The following is a 22,949-nucleotide window of genomic DNA, read 5'->3' on the forward strand; positions in this document are numbered from 1 at the left end:
GTGTCACAGTTAATGTATGTTCGACATATATTTTTAAGAATTTTTATAAAAAAATTCCCTCCTTCACTTTCTTAATAAAATTCTATTTTGAAAAACTATATTTCAGTTAATAGTGTATCATCTGAAGATGCATCTGTAACGGTGCGGAACTGCTTGTGTTCCCAATAGAGGTCTACTAAACAGCTAAAGCGGCTTGAAGAGACATCATTCGCAGTGAATCCCACAACTTCTAAGACCTGTTTTTTGTTGCTGTAGGAAACGGATTGAAAACTTTTAAATATTAACAAAGTTCTTTTTAGCTGTGGTTGTACTGTGTATAAAATAGTATGAAATATCGTTATTCGTGTTGCAAAATAGTGATGATCCTTAAAATTCACGTTGTGATTTTGTTCGATTATTGGTTGGTCATCTATTGTCTGTGCATGTTGTAAGCAGATATAATATGTAGTGCTGAAAAGGAAACGCTCCGATTTTTTATATCAAAATTCTACGAGGTATTTTAATTAAAACTACCATTATTAGCTTTGTACATCTTTGTTCTTGACGTGTACATATTTACTTCTCAGCATATTCACCCTGGTGACGAACACATTTCTCCCAACGAGAGGCCAGTTTGTTGATAATCTCATTGCAGAATGATGGACTTTGTTGGCGCAGCGACAACCTGACTTCTGCCTGCACCGCTTGGTCACCGAACAGCTTACACTTAGTCTCCTCCTCAAACCCCTAACTTATTTGTCGTACCATCCACAACCGATCTAATAATCCCATCTCCTATGATTTCATCACCAACATCGAAGTACCATTTGCACCTATATTACTGCCACTGACCTCAACATCCATAATAGATCCGCTGTTGAATTCCAACTGTGGTACCAGTTTGCTCAACCCCTCCAAGGTAAAATTGTCTCCATGTAACAGCGTACCTGTCCGAAAGCAACACAATCTCAGATGTCGTCCTAACATCACCCAACCTCCTTGGACACCCCACTGCACAAGTCCTCGATCCAACTGGAAATGATCACCTACCTGTCCTCCTCGCCATTTCCTACACACTACTCCATCTCCATCCCCATGCACCCCATCCAAATGTTATCAATTACTACTCCCATACCAAATGGAATGCCTACCAGGAATCCTGAAACAGACCTCGTAAGATGCTATCTCCGCCTATATCGCTATTATATATATCCTCAACGCCCCACGCTCCCCCACAAGCTGCACTCCTCCGTGAATCCCATCGCTTACGTCAATCCTCCCTAAAGGCTAGTGGCTGGGAACCGCTCAAACACCTCTGGTAAATACAACGATACATTAGAAATTTACTCAATATGGAAAACGCCGGAACTAGCACTAAACATGCATCAGACTCAACGCTACACTCCCAGTGAACTCTCCCAAATACTAGAAAACATTCCACCAACTTACTGGCACCCATCCCATCCCTCATTACCCGATATTTCACAACGATCGACCCTTACCTGACGATCTGAACAAAGCAAATTACTTTGTGTACTATCTCTCAGGCATCTTCCCTATCCCTGCCGACCCTCACTTTGACTGCTCCCAATTCCCTTCTGTCCCCGAATACACAGATACCACAGTTCCACCCCTGGCCCTCAGCTTCTGGTACTTCAACATGCCAGAAACGCAATTAAACACACCAGTCACAGCACAGGACATAAAACCAGTACTTCACAGGAAATACAAGATGTCCGCTGGTCATGACTGAACTACCTATCGCCACCTCAAAGAATGCCCTCTCTCCTTTCTCATCACCTTTGCAACCCTGTATACCACCATCCTCTCCAGAGGCTACCATCCCCACCTGTGGAACGCCTCCAAAATCCTACATTTTCTCAAACCAAACAACCCCCCCACTGATACCTCCCTCGTTCTGCCTCACCTCAGTGTTTAGCGAGGTCTTTCAATCAATCCTCTCCTGACACATCCACCATCTGCTCCCACAGCATCTGTTTTCTATTACCCAATTTGGCTTCTGTCCCTCCTTTTCTGCTGATGATCAACTTCTGAACCTCACCCCGATTTCCTATCCCAACAGCTCAACAACTGTACATCCGCCATTTTTGTCTCCCTTGACCTAGAAAAGCACGCAACCATGTAGGACATTCCAGTCTCCTTTCCAAACTCAAGAGTTATGCACTTACAATCAATTATTCCTGTTTTATTGCGTCCTTCCTCTCCAATAGGCCGTCCTATGTGTTTTTACCATCACCAATTCCCGTACCTTCCACCCCACTGCAGGAGCGCCCCAGGGATCCTCCCCTCTCCTTTACCTCTTATACACTGCCGATGCCCAAACCACCTCCTTCAGTATGCTGATGACATCACTTTGCTCGCCCTCTATCCTATGATCCAGAAATCACAACAATCCCTCTAAATCCAGCTGAATCAATTTACCTCCTGGTGTAATCAATGGCTCATTAAAGATTAACCCCTTGAAAACGCAGGTAATAGTTACAGGACACACCATCTGGAGCGTCCATCTCCAGGATTTCTATTTCACAATTTACGACCGTCCCATCCAGCTAACACGCTAAAATACCTTGTCTAACCTTCCAACAGCAACTAATGTAAAGATCTCACCTACCAATCACGCAACAGAAAGCCCAAAACAGACAAACTATTAACAGGCAAAACGTGGGGACTCCACCCCTCCACAGTCCTTCACACATAGAAACCGCTGATCTGCCCTATCCTTTGCTATGCAAATGTTGCACGGATATCCGCCCCTCCCAAGTTCTAAATGTCCTCCCAGATACTTGGATGCCTTGCTTACCGCCACGCTTTCTGCATCCGCTATACCTTCCCCCACAAAGATCCTTTAACTCAGTAAATTCCGATATCTCCTCACTAACACTGAACACTTTTGAATAACCTACGCCACACGTACACCCGACTCCGACAATCATACCGTGTTCCCTCCCCTTTGCAATCCTAGTGTGCTGCTACATCTCACACATCCCACCAACCCTCTACCTGCACGCCCTCCACATCCTCTCGCAAAGGAATTGCAACCGTCTCCCTCTCCCGGACCACGTACTCTGCCTCGACATACATCCGTCCTACCAACACTGAATCCATGAAGACATCATTACATTACTTCTCTCCCCCTATTAACATCACCTTTTAAAGTAATTTTAAATTCATAGTACATATGTCTCCTTGTTCTTTTCTTTTAGCATCTAAGTTATAAGTAAATTCTACTGGCTGAAGAGTGGGTTGTTCGTGCTTCTGCCAGCCGCCCCGCCCTCTAGGTTCACATGGGGGTGAGGAGGGAGAAATAACAATAAAGGAAAAAAAATAGTCCAGGCAGTCAGGGGTTTTTACTCCTGACGACAATGGCAGATACAGTCATCGAAAGCTGAAGTATTTTATTCGAACTCATATGGCTTGGGTACCAAGAAAATTTTATTGACATTTGAATTATGTTCCTATTCTTGTTTTTCCTTTGAAACTGCGTCTAAATTTCCTTGCTTAGCTTGGAATCTGTTTAATGTTGTCATAGTTACAACTGACGTCACAGCCAGCTAAAATAAGAAACTTATTCGACTGTCTCATCAACAGCAGTTTTTGATCTACATGGGTAATTTCCTGTTAATGTTATTACTTGCGTGTTATTTTTAAGAGCAGCAAATTTTAGTCAGACCAGATCTGACTCACGAAATTACAGCGAAATCCAGACATTTAGCTGCTTACAGGCGTTGATAAATATCAACGTGGACAGTTGAAAATGTCTGCTCCGACCGGGACTCGAACCCGGGACATGTCCGAAAGCACAGATATCTTCATATAGATAAGGCTTACCGGCTGATGATCTTCTTCAGTGCGGATGCACTCACATTGCCCGAACTCTTACGGGAACCGGTAGATTGACTACCGAGAGTAATGTGTATAGTGGGCAGAGGCACTACAAGTGTAGTGTGTGGACAGTAAGTTGGACGTGTGGGTCTCACGGGGAGTTTGCAAGAGATACTCCCCTGCAGTCGCATTATCCTCTGTGTCGTCGACGGCTCAGTCGGAATGACCGTCTGCCATGTAAGCAGGAGATCCCGGGTTCGAGTCCCGGTCGGGGCAGAGATTTTCAACTGTCCCTGTTCATATTTATCAACACCTGTAAGCAGCTAAAGGGATGGATTTCGTTGTAATTTCATTCTTCGAGAGCTGCAAGATCACCAATGGTATGTCCCAAAGAACATATTGTTTATTATTGACGAATTGAGGCTTGCTCTCGTTACCTTCAATGAAACTCAGCATTTGCACTTTGATTGTAAGCGAACACCGGAAATTCTATTCAGGGAACTACGACTGTGTAAGTACTGTATGTGTGAATATCCACGGGGTGTAACGGGTATAAGTACAGATCGTACAGATCACCGAGAACAATGTACTGAACAACATTACACCGGTATTTACTTCATTTGGGGACAAATAATTATGCCTACTGCGATTAGTACGTTTTAGGTTAGTTAGTACCTCCAAGTACGTGTAGCAGAAGCAAGCCACTGATATTTATTTTCCTCTGGGTAGCAGGTCAGGTAATAGTATCGTGGACGCATGGATACAAAACGGAGAGACTATACTGACGGGCGTTAGTCCACTTTGTGGCAGGAAACATCAGGCAGTAAATCATGTGATGTGTTCCCAGGAAGACTGTTACACAGAGAGAAAAAAAAAGAGACTAATCCACTAAAGCGGGTACATATTAAGGTAACAACGATCTCAATATCTGTACGTATACCCCTAACACCCTGTACTGATTCAAGAAAATGCTTATCTCTATACGAAACAATACCTCATTTACGACTCTTATGATCCCGCTTGTTATTAAACGATTTGTGCTTACGTTTCTTTTGGGTTCAAGGCTCCAGGAATGTAGAACTCTGCGTATAAAAGATCTTGCTTAATGGGAGGATAAACATATTCAAATTTTGAAATCATTTTTACTTGGTTTTTGCTACTTCGACCTGGTGTACGTCTCTTGTGTCACTTGTACGGAACAAATTTAATAATGTGGCAAGTTTGTTTGAATGGGCAAAACGAATATTTCAATACTATAGATTTTTCACGTTTTAAAAACAGAGCGTAAAGAAGATTAGGACTTTTTCAATGACACGTGCAATCCATACAACTTGTTACTGGCTCTATCTAAAGTTTCAATTATTTATCTACATAACCCATCAAATTTCTAATTATTGTGGACCTCCGCTTTGGACCCATTGGCAGGGAATTTGTGCGAAACACAAAACAATCCTATGTTTACATGAGATATACGAAAGACGCTGTGTGCCGATAACACCTGTCCCTTTCGTTCCGAAATGCACGCCCAGTTGGTGATGGGGCTCCTCTAGAATTAAATGAATCCAAATCCGCCGGCTCGCTGTGACCTACGGGGAAGTGCTCTGCCGACCGACCGCTGATTGACCCGCATCGTGGTGTAGTGCAGGAGAGAGCGCAGCCACAGCAGACTACCTCGCCGGTCGTACAACGCTGCTGAACGTGCATCGACTCCCCTCCAGACGCGGCTGCGCGAGACTTCCTCGCCGTGCCCCACCTGGTCAGACGGTCCAGCAGTCTGCGCCCAGCACGCCAGAGGGCAGCACACGTGTCCAGCGGCGAGCATGTCGCAGGCAGCGTGCGGTGAGTCAAGAGTGTTTACGTTCACTCGTGTCTGCTCCGCGAGCAACGCTACGGCTGCCACGTCAGTGATTGTTCATATTGGGCCTCAGGTTAAAGAGCCAGGGGTCTAACAAACTGGTGTCTTTGCGTCTTCAGAGACTGAAGCACAAGAAATCTCGTACTCCAGACTACATTTTTAAAAGTTTATTTTTTTCGATTTTTAAGATTGTTTCGAGATGTTATATTTACGGATGGTTCTAAGTTGTGGAATATACCCGTTTGTTCACTTATTTTTCTACATACGGTCTTCAGAGTCCGCCTTCCAGAACAACAAACAAATTATGAAGCTGAGAGATAACAGAGTTTAAACTAAAGGTACTTGAGCTGGTGAGAAGCCGTCACAGTAGTACTCCAACTCTCTGTGCCCTGCAGTATGTACAGCAAATGTATCCAGTACTTCCACCAGGTGAAAACTCTGTCGGGTACCGGGACATATCGGGATGTGGGGAAACTATGCAGCCAAGGAGGCGAGTTGGTTGGGCGCTGCGATCCGCCCAGCACATTTTCCTCACATTGTGCGGCAGAAGGATCACGTGTGAGCGGGGACGCGATTGGATAGAGGTGTTAAACACACGGTTTCCTCATCCGGCAGCATGATCCACCAGCACTGGACGCTTGCTGTACATCACTTTCGTTACAACGTATTTTGACCACTTGTCTTTCGCATACAAAATAACGGCAGCCGGCCGCCTCTTTGGTTGGATGGCCTGTCCACCATCCCGGACACAACAGTAAGAGTAACATGCTCCGCCTCTGTTTTTATTAAGCTGTCAGCTATCCATATACAACCAGCAGTTTTAGTATTTCTATTCAGCTGATCCTCGTTCCCCTAAGTAGCATTCCAAGCCAAGCTGAATATTTTAAGCATCGTAGTTTATTGTTAGCAGGAAAGCCTCTACCCACATTCTTAAAAGAATCAAATGACCACGTATGAAACAGCATCAAACAGTTGATTCCTTTACAAACGAGTTGATGTGTTAAATATTTGACGTTAAGCATCTAAGCAAGAGTAGTTTACGTGCATACATGTCCGAAGAAACTTTGCATCATACTTCTGAACAACACAGCAACCGCAATATCGTAGTTTGCAAAAGGTTTGAAATTATATTTAAAGTCTCTAAGTACTGTTGTTCTCAGATACTGCATGAATATATTATCAGAAATTTGCAAGCCGTGAGTTATACTAGCTCAATATACACGCTGTATAGCTTCTAGCAGTAATACTTGTCTTACTGTGTTAAACCTTTAACATAAGACTACACATCTTAATGAGCAGCTTACGAAAACAATTTTCAAATCTGGTCAATATTTATATGAAATAGCGAAAATTGCCCACGGAAGCCGTTCGATAGCCAACCTGTATATGCCTTCATACCAATTCGACGAAGAACCGTATCAAGTCTACCTGTAATTTCTCATCTACTTTGCGGAACGGAATCACTTTCTTTAAAAGTTTCCTCGAGATCGCTAACGGCAGTCACTTGTTAACATTAGCCTGGTTACAACCATTACTCGGCAGATTAGCTTTGTGTGTTGAGTATGCGATATCAGCTATCCACAAGCACAAATATACTGCTGGTTCTCAGCGTGAGGTGCTGATAAACTTTAGACAAAGTGTCTAATAGTGTATTTTTATACGACAGTATGCCATCCTAGGCAATTTATAACACTTAAAACACTTGATAATGGCACTTTGAAGCGGAAATCACGATTGTGTAAGTGTGAATGTAACACTGTAAATACGCAAGTCTAATGACGGTACTGACTTCAAAGAAAAATTAGAAAATTCCAACGCTCTACTATTGAAGCCGCAATATGAACCAGCAGTTATCCCCTTCCCTCTGCACTGTTAATACGGTCGTAATAGTTCTCCGCAGGAAATAACATCAAGTAGTCACTCAAAAACTGCAATAATAGTCACGCAGTTTCCCTCTTGACCGACACGCCGCCAAACACATCAGATGCTAAATACAAAGGCACAGCCGAGAACGAAGAAAATCATACAACCGCTCCTGCTAAATGCGGGCACAAGTATTTACTATTTACAGTGTCCACAAGATCACAGTCGTCTCCTTACCTGAACAAGGGGAAAATCACACAAAAAAGCACTGCATCCGGAAAATACCCAATAATAACAGTCGGAAACTTAAGAGGGAGGGTCAGAAAGCAACGCCTATTCTTTCATCTTGCAGAATATAAGGCTGAAGTTATAAATTTGACTTATGTACCGACATCCAACTTACTTTTACTCACTTTAGAAATGACATCGGTGGCGATAGCCGGGTAAAACTTGATCCCGTGTCGCACGTTTCCCACCCCTGAAGCAACTTTGATTATACGTGATCTGGATTACATAACACTCTATACTCGTCGGGCGTCGGAAATAGTGATATCAGAGTTAAAAAGACGACGCAAACAGTAACACCGTTTCATCGTGGAAGGAGCGGAGTTCTTAGGAGAGGTTGTGGAAAGATGAGAAGTATATTCATTTCCTCGTATCTAAATCGAAGAGATTCGGCGGAAAGCTGCCACACGTCAGTCACCGGAATAGAAATGAGAGCTATATTTTCCACGCAGAAAGTCTTTTCTGCAGCATGTGAGGTGGGTTATTTTTAAAAAGATCTAACAGTTACTTTAGTGCGATGCATCGACAGACTGAAAGAATGTGAAATTCCGGTGAGTTATAACGCCAGACACAAGTGCTCAAACCACTGCAGAGACTGAAAAAATTGGCAGCTACTGCCTCGTCCAAAGTAATGTGACGAATTAGCACATCACCTTACAACTGTTCGGCGCTCTTAAGGAAGTTCACCTGGTCGTCGCATTCAGTATAAGGAGACTGCAAAATTCTGTGCTCAATGCCTCACAAACTTAGACAGTAATTTATACAGCTTTTTTGTTTTTGTTGCAGTTTGGGATATTCCAGACCTATAGCATTAAACTACCGAAACATTTTTCTTGGAGCAGGAAGATTGAAAACTATCAAAATCTTTAATGTGATATGCATCTTCGTATTTTCGCGGCACAATGATTGTTCCACAAAATTTCGGGCGTGCAGCCGCAAAAAATTTCACTTCTTCTTCTGATGTTTCGGCTGCATGCCGTCCAGCCATCTTCAGAATGGGCCGGATGCGGATGACTGACGCTCAAGCACTTGCTCCGTCTCTTTAAACCCGTGGACCGCGCCACAGCGCTCGCGGCCACTGACACATTAAGGCCAGAGACGATGATCGGTAGCAAAGCGGTAAAACACATCCATGAAATTAGATCTGTGGTTGCATGGTCGATCCACACGGTGGTATCGATGTATCACTGCGAGCTGCACCATTGCGACGTGGCTAACCCGCTGACCGAACACACTGAGCTACCGTGCCGGGTACCTTAGCCGTTGCGCTATCGGCGGAGTCGGCGAAAAGCGTTTGCCATGTGCGTACAGAAGTGACAGTTGCAAAAGTGTCTAACCTCGATGCGTTTTCGGACCCCATACCTGATGAGGAAAAATGCTCTATTTACAATTATCTATCGATCCCGCCAATTCTGAGTCTATTGCTCGTCATAATCTTAAGGGGTGATTTTCTCAAAAACGCGGGGGTGTTGACACGAAATATCTTAGATTCCTTCGTTTTAGGTTGTACACAAGCGACCTGGCAAATTTGAGCCGAATCGGTTGGCCGTGTCTCAGGCCTTCCCCTTGTCAGTACTGCCATGCATTGGTCAGTTGTAGGAAACTTAAAACAGGCTGCGTGCGGCTGCCAGCAGTGCAGTTTCATAGAGCGTTGCTGTTTACTATACGGTTCAAGACTGTAGTATGCAGTCGTAAGGATTATTAGTAATTAATACACCGATTCTAGCGGCGTAGATTGCTACATCGTCAACAATATTTTAATACGAGATGTGCCTTCACCCTCATCCCTTCTCCCCAATCCACCGTTTGTGTTCAATGCTTCTGGGCAGAAACTGAGGAGTCACGTACATTTTGCAACTGGTAGCTGACTCGACAGCGACGCAATACACGTGATCCAAAAGTTACTCATTACTCGGAAGTCTGGTTTACACCGGAGCGAAGGCAAGCGAACGAGCATCAGCGAACGTGAACTTGTGTAACTTTAGGTGGGAGACTGCGAGTGAATACCATTCGCTGGTGCTCACTCGTTTTCTGTTCGTAGCCGGTCTTTCGATAAACCATCAGAAGATCTTCGCGTCCTCTCCGCTACGGCGCTAGCAATGCAGACGGCTATGCTCTGTTGTTTTTCATGCTAAATACTGTTGGTGTTGACAAGCGTCAACGACGGTGTGGCCTGAAGAGTACGTTCTATGTAATGTTGGTGACAGGAGAATACAGGTATAGTAGGTTGTCGTGGGACTCGAGAGCATATGCCTAAGAAAAAGAATTGTGACTCAACGGCACAACTGGGGACGTGACAGAGGCGACCAATTTATTACACGCTTTCGTCAAGTAGAAACGGAGTGAATAAGCACAAGCTTTTTATGAAGCACAACAAATGTGTTTGCAAGAAACCAAGTACGGATACGTATCTACTATGCTGCTCAACATGAAAAATATGCGAAAGACGTGGTGAGTGATTATCCTTTTGATGCCAACATGTTACCTGTCCCCTAAGAAAGAATTAGCAGATCAAGCTGCCTATACGACAGGTTTACGTATGTTCCACTTTTCATTAATCATCGTTTATTGACGTCCTCTGCCTTGTAAGTGTTTCAGTAAAACTCTTGAAATGCTCCGCAGTGTAACTGCGGCCAGTAGGAACTATCGCAGATGTAGCAGCTATTGAAATGCGAAACCGTTTGTTACACATAACGACAAGTGAAACTGAAAGGAAACAAACGGGGAAAAAAGTAAACTGTTTATTATTTCAAAATTCTATAACAGTTAATGCATTTATCCAACTAGCTATGTGAGACAAGATGGTCAACGCCGTCAGGAAAACTCCAAAAATATGGAAATCGCATGCGAAGAGATGGGGTGTATGGAGGACGTACCAGGGCCTCTCAACGAAACTTCTGCAGCGCAGTCGAAGCAACCTTGGCAACGTCGCTTCCCACGAGATTTCCATATTTTTGGAGCCGTGTAGAGAGACATTTGTAGCTAGATTTGCTACGAGATAAGATGTGCGCACATGGGTACGTAATGGTTTTCCATGAAGGCACTGACCGTCCTGTGACACAGCGAGATAAATGTATTAACAGTTACGGAGATTACCGTCGACGTAGTAACACTTTACTTAGATTCTTTGCATCTGTCTCGTTTTTATGTAACTGCACCGCCTCCCACTCCACCTCCATGAATGTCTATATTACGTTGCTCGTCGGTAATGTGTGTTTTGATGTTCAATTTGCTCCTCAGTTGTAATGCGAAGCCAGTGAAAAGACCAAGCGACATACGAGCCAAGTTTTGGAGTGACGCTGAGGAGGGCTGGGGATGCAGTACAGTGTTATGTGCACTGCATTTCACACTTACACACAAATTTCGGCACCTGCATTCTTCTTCTCCCACACCGGTTTGCCTGCGTGTTAGTCATGCAAATATTCATATCTGCATATGAAGATGTTTTACACTGTAACTGGAAACTGTGTTTATCGAGTGAAACCTGTCTGACGATTGTAAAAAATACTACTACGCAGCGTTGGCAGGACTTTGGCACTACTATGCTTGTCCCTCGTCACACGCTCTCCTTCCGTTTCCTCGCATCAACGCTTGTTACGGGTAGAACCGAATGGTAATAGAACATTGGTTAGCTGTACGCGAATGTTGCTTTACATTCACTCCAGTATAAACGATGTCTGAAAGCTCTGATGTCAATATCGAAGAGCAAATAAAGACGTTTCGCTTTTCAAGCTTCTTGCTGTACTGCATCATCCGAACAACGCCCGGAGAGACATTGACCACGCAGAAGAGACCAACGCAGCTGAGCTGGCTGCGGGCGAGCCGGACAGTTCGGTGCAAAGCGGCCGCGCAGCAAGCTCGTGCCTCGCAGTATCGCCAAGGGGGAACCACCGGCGAGCTTCGATGACGAGGCGGCCGACGGAGGCCTGACTGTCTGGCACACGCAAGGGCGGCAGCGGCGGCCAGCGACGTCGGTAAAAGCTGCGTCCGAGCAACTGTGTCGCTTGTATGTCGTATCTGGCCGCCATCAAAGTGATAGTGTACAGGGTGATTCAAAAAGAATACCACAACTTTAGGAATTTAAAACTCTGCAACGACAAAAGGCAGAGCTAAGCACTATCTGTCGGCGAATTAAGGGAGCTATAAAGTTTCATTTAGTTGAACATTTGTTCGCTTGAGGCGCTGTTGACTAGACGTCAGCGTCAGTTGATGCTAAGACAGAGTGACAGAGCACTTCATCACTGGCCTCCAAGAAGCCCTGGTCTTACCCCCTGCGATTTTTTCTTATGGGGGTATGTTAAGGATATGGTGTTTGGGCCACCTCTCCCAGCCACCATTGATGATTTGAAACGAGAAATAACAGCAGCTATCCAAACTGTTACGCCTGATATGCTACAGAGAGTGTGGAACGAGTTGGAGTATCGGGTTGATATTGCTCGAGTGTTTGGAGGGAGCCATATTGAACATCTCTGAACTTGTTTATGAGTGAAAAAAAACCTTTTTAAATACTCTTTGTAATGATGTATAACAGAAGATTATATTATGTTTCTTTCATTAAATACACATTTTTAAAGTTGTGGTATTCTTTTTGAATCACCCTGTATAAGGGAGTACTGAACAATGGGATACACCGCCCCCACTTTGACCACACATTTGTACACAAATTCTTTAAAAAGTCGAACAACAACGAAACGCTTCGATGCTTCGTTTCGCAAGATAACTGGTTTATTATTTATGGCTCACAAATTATCATCTATGACTTACATACGCCTTCATTGGTCAGAACCGACGAGTTGTATCCCGCTCTTTAGTTGGTCCCTGGTGTTATACCCCGTACGAGTAGTCACAATCGTAGCAGGGCAAATGTCATGATGAAACTTTGGCTGCAGTCCTACCCCTCACACTACTGATGAATGTGGTGACCTAGGTACACAGTCAGCGTAACGTCTGTCTTAAATCTAGTAGGAAAGTTTTACCAGCGGGTTCATTTATCTCCTGAATAGCATCTTAATGGCGTAAAGGTAGTTGGCTGTTGGAATTTTGTAACATCTGCACTTAGTTAAAGCCATCCGTCGTTTCACTGACGAAGTGAAATGATCGTACGGCATTGTTGGCCGGGAGGCCCTATGAGGGGAAGTTCGGCCGCCGCATTGCACTTTCTTTAACGCCACTTCGGCGACTTGCAAGTCAATGATGATGAAATGAAAATGAACACACAACACCCGGTCATCACGACCCCGCCGGTAATCGAACCCGGGATTCCGTGCGCGGGAAGCGAGAACGCTACCGTAACACCACGAGTTGCGGACGTTTCTCTGATGACCCCATGTGCATGATGGTAGTCTTTTCCATTCGATTTTCACTCTGGTGAGTGATTTTCAGTATCGTATACACCATGTGGTTTAGTTACAGAGCGCAAGCGCAATAAAAACATGTACGAAAAGGCGACACACAGAATCACGGTTGTGTGTAATAAGTGTGTGTGTGTGTGGGGGGGGGGGGGGGGCAGGGTTCTTGGTACTCAGTACCTACCTGCGCCAGGAACGGGGTAAAAAATATCTTTGGTTCAGCCCGCCCACTTGTATAACTATTCGAACAACTGTCTCACTGCAGCTTTGTTACAGTATATGAAACACGTTGAACGACGAACCCGAGCTGGCGCCCAGACAAATTGTGCGAATCGATTAATTTATTCTGCAAGAGATTTTAATTGGGCTGAAAATAATGCTCAACTAATGGCATGATTTGTATGTGTAGCGTTCGGATTTTACATGCAACAACAGTTAACGTCGTTAAGATTGTAAGTGCAAAAAAAAAGGAAAACGTAAATAAATCCGGGTTGGAGGTAGACCGGTGGTTCAAATTTGGTTCACCGGTAGGTCTAAGGCAAGTTTTAACCATTTAAAAAATCTTGCATCGTTTGGATTTCATGGGAGAAAACACGTTTTCTGCGAGGTATTTGAAGTGCGCCACTTCTATACTGTACTTTACACTTGTACGAAGGTAGATAAATGGATAATGCCAAAACGAAATTCTTTTTATCCAATTAAGTTCGTTCTTACGTGAATCAAATGCGCGGAAAGGTTTAAAGTGATTCAGATAAATATGAAATGCATTATTACGATACAATTGGAAACTCGCATTCAGAAGTCTAACTTTATGCGGATTTTACGTGCAAACAAACACGTTTTTTGTGAGTGTTTCTACGCGCGCCACATCTATGTCACAAATTTGTGAGAATCTGTTCAAAGTCCGAGAGAGGGTGAACAAATACATGAAATTCATGGTTGTCCTGTTGTTCTGTAACATCTTTCTCCGTTGCCACGTTGCATATAAAATGCGCGTAAAATCCGGATTTACGTTACGCGAATCACACTTGCTGAAAAGGCTTTACGTGATACAGATGATAGTGAAAATATATTCTTAGGGTAATTATACGAAGCTTATATCTTTCGGGTGCGAAACACAACGCGTGTGCAAATGAAATTGTGTTTTGTAGAAATGCGCTGCTTTTTAAGCGCTACATTCGTATATAATTTAAAAAAAATTATTATTACAGTTGATTATCGTTTCGTTGTTTATACAACTGGCTTTAAATCATCAAAAATCTGTGTGCGTGTAAAATAATGCATGTACCAATCCAGAATTATATCCAGCTTTGTACAAAATGGTATAGGCCCACTGTCTGATCGAGCATATGATTTTTTGACTTTTGGGTGGGGCAGTAGATTTTTTTTCACGAGGGCCCCATTTCTCCCGCCAAATTCAACCTACGTTACATCAATGTTGAAGGGTGAAAGGACAAGTAGACACAAATTTATGTGCGTCTATAATAGAAAGTATCCCAGAGTGAGGAAACATGTATCCTGAACTTTCAATGACACGCTGTGTCATATTGCACGGCATGACAAACGCCATGCTGGATGGCATGTGCTTATGTTAATACGACATGACATCGAGCATCTACTTTGTTTGACACGATGCATTGTATTACATGACATGGCCTTTGAAGCTGCCAGATAAGACGAAAAATCCTGTTTCCTTCTTTTGCATCCCTAAATCCGCGCAAAACATATTCGCCTTCTTTGTGCTATGCCAGGAGCATTTTTTACTCTGGTCATATTATTTTAAAATACCTTTATAAATAATCATGCAGACCATGGGTCTGATCGCACCAGTACAGTTCACTCGGACACATTTTTCGCATGAATCAGCCTTACGATATCAAGAGCCACCAGGTATCATTATCCGTGCCCCGACTGGGCGAAAGGGGCTTACTCCGTCCCCAGACCTAGCAGTTTTCTCCTGAGTGTTTGTTCTCTGAACAGCATACCACGTGAACAAACCAACTGCGTCTGTACTTATGTTGCTCGCATCTTAGGTAACTGGGCTATACACAGCTCTCTTTAAAAGGAATGGCACGAAGTATTCGTAGGGTCGAGCCACGCACGTCCGCTTTCATGTCCAGCAGGTAAGTCACTGCAAATAATAACCTGTAGATATGAACCTGCAGTCAAACAGTCTATACAATGGCTACAATTGCGAGTTAATAAAATACACAGAAATATAAAATAAAAGATAAATGAAAAATTTAATAAAACGGGTTCTATTCTAATAGCTGTAATTGATGTAGACGACAGAGAATTATGTTGGATAATGTTTATTCATGAAAGTACGTCCCAACTAAACGGAAAGTGGTCCTACGATATCATAATAAAAAAAAATACAGACAGAAAATAATCTTATCAAATCCAGTACTGTTACGTTGAGAGCGTTACGAGCATGGTAGCAGTATCCCCAAGATAAATAGTAATCCAAGGCGTGTGAAAACTACGTCCATTTCGTGATCAAAATCACGAAATATTTATCAGATCAAAATAGTTCACGGTTCAACATGATGATTTCAACACATCGGAGATCATGAGTAAAAACTCAAAATCTGTTTATTCTCATTTCCATAATGCAACTGGAAAAAATCAGAGAGTATTGTGCACTCAAGCGCCGAAGAAACTGGTATAGGCGTACGTATTCAAATACAGAGAGATGTAAACAGGCAGAACAGGGCGCCGTGGTCGGCAAAACCTATATAAGACAATAAGAGTCCGGCGAAGTTGTTACTGCCGCTACAGTGGGACGATATCAAGATTTAAGTGAGTCTGAACGTGGTGTTATAATCGAGCGATGGGACACAGCACCTCCGAGGTGGCGATCGAGTGGTGATTTTCCCGTATGACCATTACACGAGCGTACCGTGAATATCCGGATTCCGGTAAAACATTAAATCTCCGACATCGCTGCGGAAAAAAAAAGTCCTGCAAGAACGGGACCAACAACGACTGAAGAGAATTGTTCAACGTGACGGAAGTGCAACCCTTCCGTAAATTGCTGTATATTTCAATGCTGAGCCATCAACAAGTGTCAGCGTGCGAACAATTCGACAAAACATAATCGATATGGGCTTTTGGAGCCGAAGGCTCACCCGCATAGCCTTGATGACTGCACAACACAAACCTATACGTCTCGCCTGAGCCCGTCAACACCAACATTGGATTGCTGATGACTGGAAACATGTTGCTGGTCGGGCGAGTCTCATTTCAAATTGAATCGAGTGGATGGACGTGTACGGGTAAGGAGACAGCCTCATGATTCCATGGACCCTGCATGTCAGCAGGGGACTGTTCAAGCTGGTGGAGGCTCTGTAACGGTGTGGGTTGTGTGTAGTTGGAGTGATATGGGGCCCCTGATACGTCTAGATAGGACTGACAGCTGACACGTACGTAAGTATCCGGTCTGATCACCTGCATCCATTCACGTACATTGTGCATTCCGACGGTCTTTGGCAATTTCGAGCAGGAAAATGCGAAACCCCATACGTCCAGAATTGCTACAGAGTGGCTTCAGCAAAACTCTTCTGAGTTTAAACACTTCCGCTGGATACCAAACTCCCCAGGCGTGAACATTACTGAGTATATCTGGGATGCCTTGCAATGTGCTGTTCAGAAGAGATCTCCATCCCTCGTATTCTTACTGATTTATGGATAGCCCTGGAGGCTTCATGACGTCAATTTCCTTCGCCACCACTTTAGACATTAGTCGAGTCCATGACACGTCGTGTTGCGGCACTTCTGCGAGCTCGCTGGGGCCCTACACGATATTAGGTGGGTGTACCAGTTTCTTTGGCTCTTCAGTGTACCTGTCGTTCACCGCCTAGAATCTACCACCCAATCGACCGAAAGACGCACTACATTACCGGTACGTCTGCTTTCTTCAAGAACCAAACTAAAAGTGTCCAGAATCGCTCCCTTGAGCATACCACTCAACCGTCGGTCACCACTTGACTCCACTGTGTATTTTCCAACTCTTGGCATATTGGCCGACCTGCACAACAGTCACATTGTGTGGGAATGGTATCACCTTCCCCTATCAACCTTCTTTGCAGGGCAGTCTGGAGAGGCATATTTGCACGACCGGCGTGTTTTGTTGGAGTAGTATCGGCTTATTTTACTGACCTGCATCACTTGAGGGCTGTACGTCTGGAGGCATATCAATTATTTTCAGGTCCCTGATGTGTACAATCTCTGCATGAAAGGCGTGAACTGGGAGCCGTATCGGCATCTTTTATCGAACTGTAATGCAGGAGCTACACACGCAGACGCGGATGGCTGGGGACAGGCTGAGATGGACGTAGGAAGGACTGGATGGAGCGAAGGGGGCCCGCCGCTGTGGCCGAGCGGTTCTAGGCGCTTCAGTCCGGAACCGCGCTGCTGCTACGGTCGCAGGTTCGAATCCTGCCTCGTGCATGGATGTGTGCGATGTCCTTAGGTTAATTAGGTTTAAGTAGTTCTGCATCTAGGGGACTGATGATCTTAGATGAAAGTCCCATAGTGCTTAGAGCCATTTGAACCAAAGGGGAGGAGAAAATGGACAAAGTGAGGGGAGGAGGGGGAGCTGCCTGAGACAGGTGAATGATGTGGAGAAGTAGTGGGCAGATGGAAAAGGAAGTCGAGGAGATGGAAAGATGTAGGGGGAGAATACGGTGAGAGGGTCAGGGAATGAAGATACAGAGGGAGGAAGAGGTGGACACAGAGAGGCAGAGGAGGAGGAGGAGGAGGAGGAGGAGGAGGAGTGTTCAGTACGCTCGTACTTGGAAGAATACGTGGGCGAAGCCGCGGGGAAAAGGCTGGTTCAGGCCAATTAACTTCATTCACTCACTCTCAGGACGTTCTGTAACTTCTCCTCCAGGGTACTGCAAGCACTAATAAGCAATTGTATTTTACTCCGGCACCAAAAACTGCCTTCTCTTAAACAGCAAGGCTCACTAAATAGTGGAACAGTAAAAACACATTTTCCACAGAAATAACCCTTGATTTGTCATTGTGTGTGCAAAAGAAATATGCACAACTAGGGGAACCGACAAAGTTAGGGAAAAACAAGAAAAGAGAAACGAAACTGAAGGCGCAACATGTCCGACTTAAGCAAATTCTGGTATTATTCAAAATAGCCCGACTTGTTTCATCAGCAGTAGTATCATTGTAAACACACGTGTAGACGAACACAACAGACGTATACTAACTGTGTCTGTAACATAATCCACAATTACCTACATACGGCCAACAGGAATGTTTGACAAAAATTATTCTTGGCATCAATGGTGTCTCTTCTCTACTTTAATAACATGCTTCCTGATCCTGCCTTCACATCGTTTATATTATTACCTTGTATTTAACAAAATGGCACAGGAAAACAGTGAGAGAGAGCAAATGAAAAAGGATGTACCGTTCGAAGGACTACTAGCGTCGATTTCCAGTGAACTGCATTTAAAACTTGTTAGGATCTACATCACGACCGTTTTTCTCACACACTATTTTTTTATTACCCATTGTACTAAGCGTAAGATAAATTGCAGCTACGTCAGAATACCTGTCATTTCTGATTTATGTTTTACTTGTGACACGGAACGTTGCGCGCTACCCACACTCAAGCTTAAATACCGAAAGTGATTTCGTTTCTAAGAACAGAGCCACAATTGCAAGGAGAGGCCGACCGTGCCGTCGCAACGACTTCAACGTAACTCAGCACTCCTCTCGCGGACTGGAGAAAAACAGAGGGTTTCCTTCACTTTGCTACACTTCGCTGTCACAGGTTGTAACGCAGGTTCCGTACCGGAGAAGGAACACTTAAACTGACGAAATTTTGTTCCTGTACACATCTACTGCACGAGGATTATATAGAGCGAATAACGTTTTATCAAGAAACCGAGGGACCAAAATATTTTTCGTGTTATACGATGCGATCGAAAAAATGTTACTTTATTATAGTACCATCAATCGATTTCCTGCTAAAATTTACTCTTGAAATAGATACTGTAGACTGGAAGTCCAGAGACAGTACACTATTGCTTTCGGGAAATAAATGTTTTATGTTTATCGAAATTAAGAATTCTTTCGGTGAACTTAACCACCTCATCCACGCTTTCTTGTTCGCCATACACACGGTGAATCACCTAAATCTTGCACCGCAAATACTGAGGAAATGTAAAATGCTTGGTTGGTTCAAATGGCTCTGAGCACTATGGGACTTAACTTTTGAGGTCATCAGTCGCCTAGAACTTAGAACTACTTAAACCTAACTAACTTAAGGACATCACACACATACATGCCCGAGGCAGGATTCGAACCTGCGAACGCAGTGGTCACGCGGTTCCAGACTGTAGCGCCTATAACCGCTCGGCCACTGCGGCCGGCTGTAGAATGGTACTGGTGTGCGGATTCAACAATGCAGCAAAAGCCGACATGCTCATAGTGGATGGGGAGTGTAGAAGGAATGCAGATCGTTCTTATACAGTGTATGCGGCGAGATATCCTCATAGACGTCAACCATCTCGGCAAATATTTTTCAACCTCTTCATCCACTTGAGGCGTAGCGCCTCCAATCATGGCTATTCAGATGAGGCACAGCATAGTGATCAGAAGTGCATGTGTCACGCGCATGACAGGTGGCGTCAGATGGCTCGAGTGTATGCAGTTTCTGTGCGATGTGATAGAGGTCACTAACTGACGGGCACTGTTTCAGTTGCAGTCAAAATACTGACAATTTTATTTCCGGTTTGTTTGTTTGTTTATATTTCGAACTGTTTATTAACTACTACTATTGTCGTGTTTATAGTTGTGAGAATGAAAGAAGGTGTGAATGTGAAATAGTATTTTATGTAAAAAATTTTACACCATACAGTGAAGTAATTGGTCACTTGAAGAATGTTGGAGAATGATGTGAGGTCATCAGTCCCCTAGACTTAGAACTACTTAAACCTAACTAGTCTAAGGGCATCACACACATCCATGCCCCAGGCAGGATTAGAACCTGCGACCGTAGCAGCAGCGCTGTTACGGACTGCAGCGCCTAGTTAGTTATTCGTACCGAGGCATTTATTATAAACTATTTCGCTTGTTTACGGTACTGGGGAAATGAGGTAATGATTTCTGTAAAATAGTTTTGTAAAAAGGAAATTAATTTTATTTTTGCGTTTTTTTGTCAATCAGAAATTATGGTATTCGACCGTTTTTCTGGTAAACTATGTTCTTTTACGTAGAGAGAGAAGTAGAGTCTGGGCTTGGATCTCATAGTGATAAGACCTATTGATATGTGCTCCGTTGAAAATTATTAATATATATTTCGGTACCAAAACGTTTTGAGAAGCGCCGTAAAGTGTGGAAGAAAGTTCGATTTAATGCACGGTGTGAAATTCAGAAGTTGTGGTGACGTTTAAAATAACAAAATTCCGCGTAGCGTGATGCTTACTCGCGAACGTCAACATTGTGTAATGTGAGACTGTTTGTAGCAACATTTGAATGAGCCATTCTAAAAGAAACAACCAGTTTGTAAACATTCTGTGAAGAATAATTCATAATTACCATAAACTGGCTACGGTGGATGTGTGCGTATGGACTTTTCAGTCTTTGTGCAGCTTTAGAGTAAGACTTGATAGCGACTGGTGTCCGCAAGATTATCGTAATACAGTGAAATACTGCGCACATAAACACTTTCATTTAACAGTTCCTTCCACGGGCAAAACAATTTTAGTGCGACTTGAGGTTTTTTTTCTATAGCTTTTTGCGACTGGTAACTGCGTGACAGTAACTTCAAGGAGGCGTACGTATTGGATTCATCACGAGATAAGTAGAACTTTGCAACGCGGCGCACTAACAGAAGTAACAAGTGACGGCAGAAGAGGGGGGGGGGGTTAATTAGTTTTCTTGCTGCTCTTGCAACTCATCCACACGATAGCTCCCGCCCAATCGCACGAGACAGTGGCACGAGTCAGGCAAATGTTCTACGCATTCGGCATCGACATAGGTACCATCCCTATCACATCCCTCTCCATCAAGGGCTGCATGGAAACGATTACGAGGATCGTGTAAACTTCTCTACATGTTCATTACGACAAAATACATCTGATGTGTAATGTTTCTTGTTTAGTGATGAATACACATTTACCAGTCATGACCAGGTAAACCACCGAAACATGCAGTATTGGCCTGCTGACAATCCCCGTTGGCTTCGTGAGGTGGAACGTCAGCGTCCATGGAGTGTAAACATGTGGTATGAGATAGTGAACCGTGAGCTCATAGGCTCGTGTTTCACAGACGGAACACCGAACGCCGACAAGTATCGCAGTCTCCTAACAGACCATCTTCTACGGATGCTAGAAGACGTTACTCAGGAGACCATGAGGAACCTGCAGTACCAACACGATGGCTGTGCAGCCCATAGTGCACTAAGTATTACAGCGTGTCTTCGCACATTGGTCCTAAATCGTTGGAATGCACACAGAGAACCAGAATCTCGGCTGGCCCGTTTCCCGGATTTGACACCTGCAGACATTTTTCTGTGGGGAGAGCTGAAAGACGCTTTCTACAAGGACAAACCAACTACACCCGATGATATGCAAGGACGTGTTACTAAAATGGTTCAAATGGCTCTGAGCGCTATGAGACTTAACATCTGAGGTCATCAGTCCCATAGGCTTAGAACTACTTAAACCTAACTAGCCTAAGGACATCACACACATCCATGCCCGAGGCAGGATTCGAACCTGCGACCGAAGCGATCGCGCGGTTCCAGACTGAAGCGCCTAGAACCGCTCGGCCACTCTGGCCGGCGGACGTGTTACTGCAAGCTGCTCGAACATCTCCGCTGAAATGCTAACAGTGGAGCAATCTTTCCGTACCAAAATGGAAGGGTCTACTGCCGCTGCTGGTGGTTATTCTGAAAACAACCAACTGTCTCGTTACTGGTCACAGTGCAGATAATTAGTGTATGCACTTGTGCTGTCCTTTAGTGTATGCTGCCACAGGTGTTGTACAAGTGTCGATGTGGCAACTTTTTCACAATATGATAGGCCCCTCTCGTAAACGACTCGCAATAGAACCTTGCAACGAACACCACTGATATTCAGATTTACCCTACTTTTCAGTTCGTAGGCATTGTTGCATTTAAAAAAGAGTATTTTTGCACACAAAATACACTTTCTACGTAGTATTACAATCTGTTTATACATCAACAGCGCTTTCCATTTCCGCAATATTTGCGGTGCAAGTTGTAGATGATTCGACCTCTGTTTCAGTGATAATGGCTTTCACTGTTGATCCTCTACTGTCTCGAAAGTTTCCATATGGCTAGCGTAGTTTTTCAGACCCATGCGAGTTGCAGTTTACCAACACCACAATCTTTCCTTAGAGACACCCCCCCCCCCCCCTCCACCGTCCCCTTTGTCCCGACACGAATGTCTCTTAAACGATAAAGATTCAGCAGGCAAGTAGCGGTTAAATCCGCCCGGATAGCCGCGCGTCCAAAGCGCCGCTTCCAGCACGAGGAGGTGCGCCATCACTAGGTCGAATCCGCACATCGGGTTGAAGGAGACTGAATGTGGTTTTGGCGCGGTTTCTCACATCCGACTAGGTGAATACCGGGCTGGTATCCACATCCCACCACAGTTACACGATTCACAGACTTTCAGATTCGCCGGAGGGGGGGGGGGGGGGGGGTGGTACGGAGTAGTGACAGGAAGAGCACCCAGCCACACCTTAAAATTAACGAATTAACCATGCTGACCCCGGTAGGGCGA

At 44.2% G+C, this 22,949-nt stretch overlaps 2 protein-coding genes across 7 annotated transcripts in view; one reads left to right on the plus strand and one right to left on the minus strand.

The window, feature by feature from the left end:
* LOC126284460 (trichoplein keratin filament-binding protein) overlaps positions 1-22,949 on the minus strand; it is a 713,651-nt gene that overhangs the window by 149,404 nt on the left and 541,298 nt on the right. The window lies entirely within an intron of this gene.
* Positions 1-22,949, plus strand: part of LOC126284463 (peptidoglycan-recognition protein LB-like) — a 201,816-nt gene that overhangs the window by 24,944 nt on the left and 153,923 nt on the right. Inside the window, exon 1 of one of the 2 annotated variants that reach the window (XM_049983397.1) lies at positions 5,597-5,661. The exons of the other annotated variant lie outside the window; for it this stretch is intronic. Coding sequence (XP_049839354.1) covers positions 5,643-5,661 — 19 coding nt within the window. The 5' untranslated portion in view covers positions 5,597-5,642. Of the gene's footprint in view, positions 1-5,596; positions 5,662-22,949 lie in introns of those variants that run through there. 2 annotated transcript variants of the gene reach the window in all.

The sequence above is a fragment of the Schistocerca gregaria genome, chromosome 8 (assembly GCF_023897955.1).
Source record: "Schistocerca gregaria isolate iqSchGreg1 chromosome 8, iqSchGreg1.2, whole genome shotgun sequence".
NCBI lineage: Eukaryota > Metazoa > Arthropoda > Insecta > Orthoptera > Acrididae > Schistocerca > Schistocerca gregaria.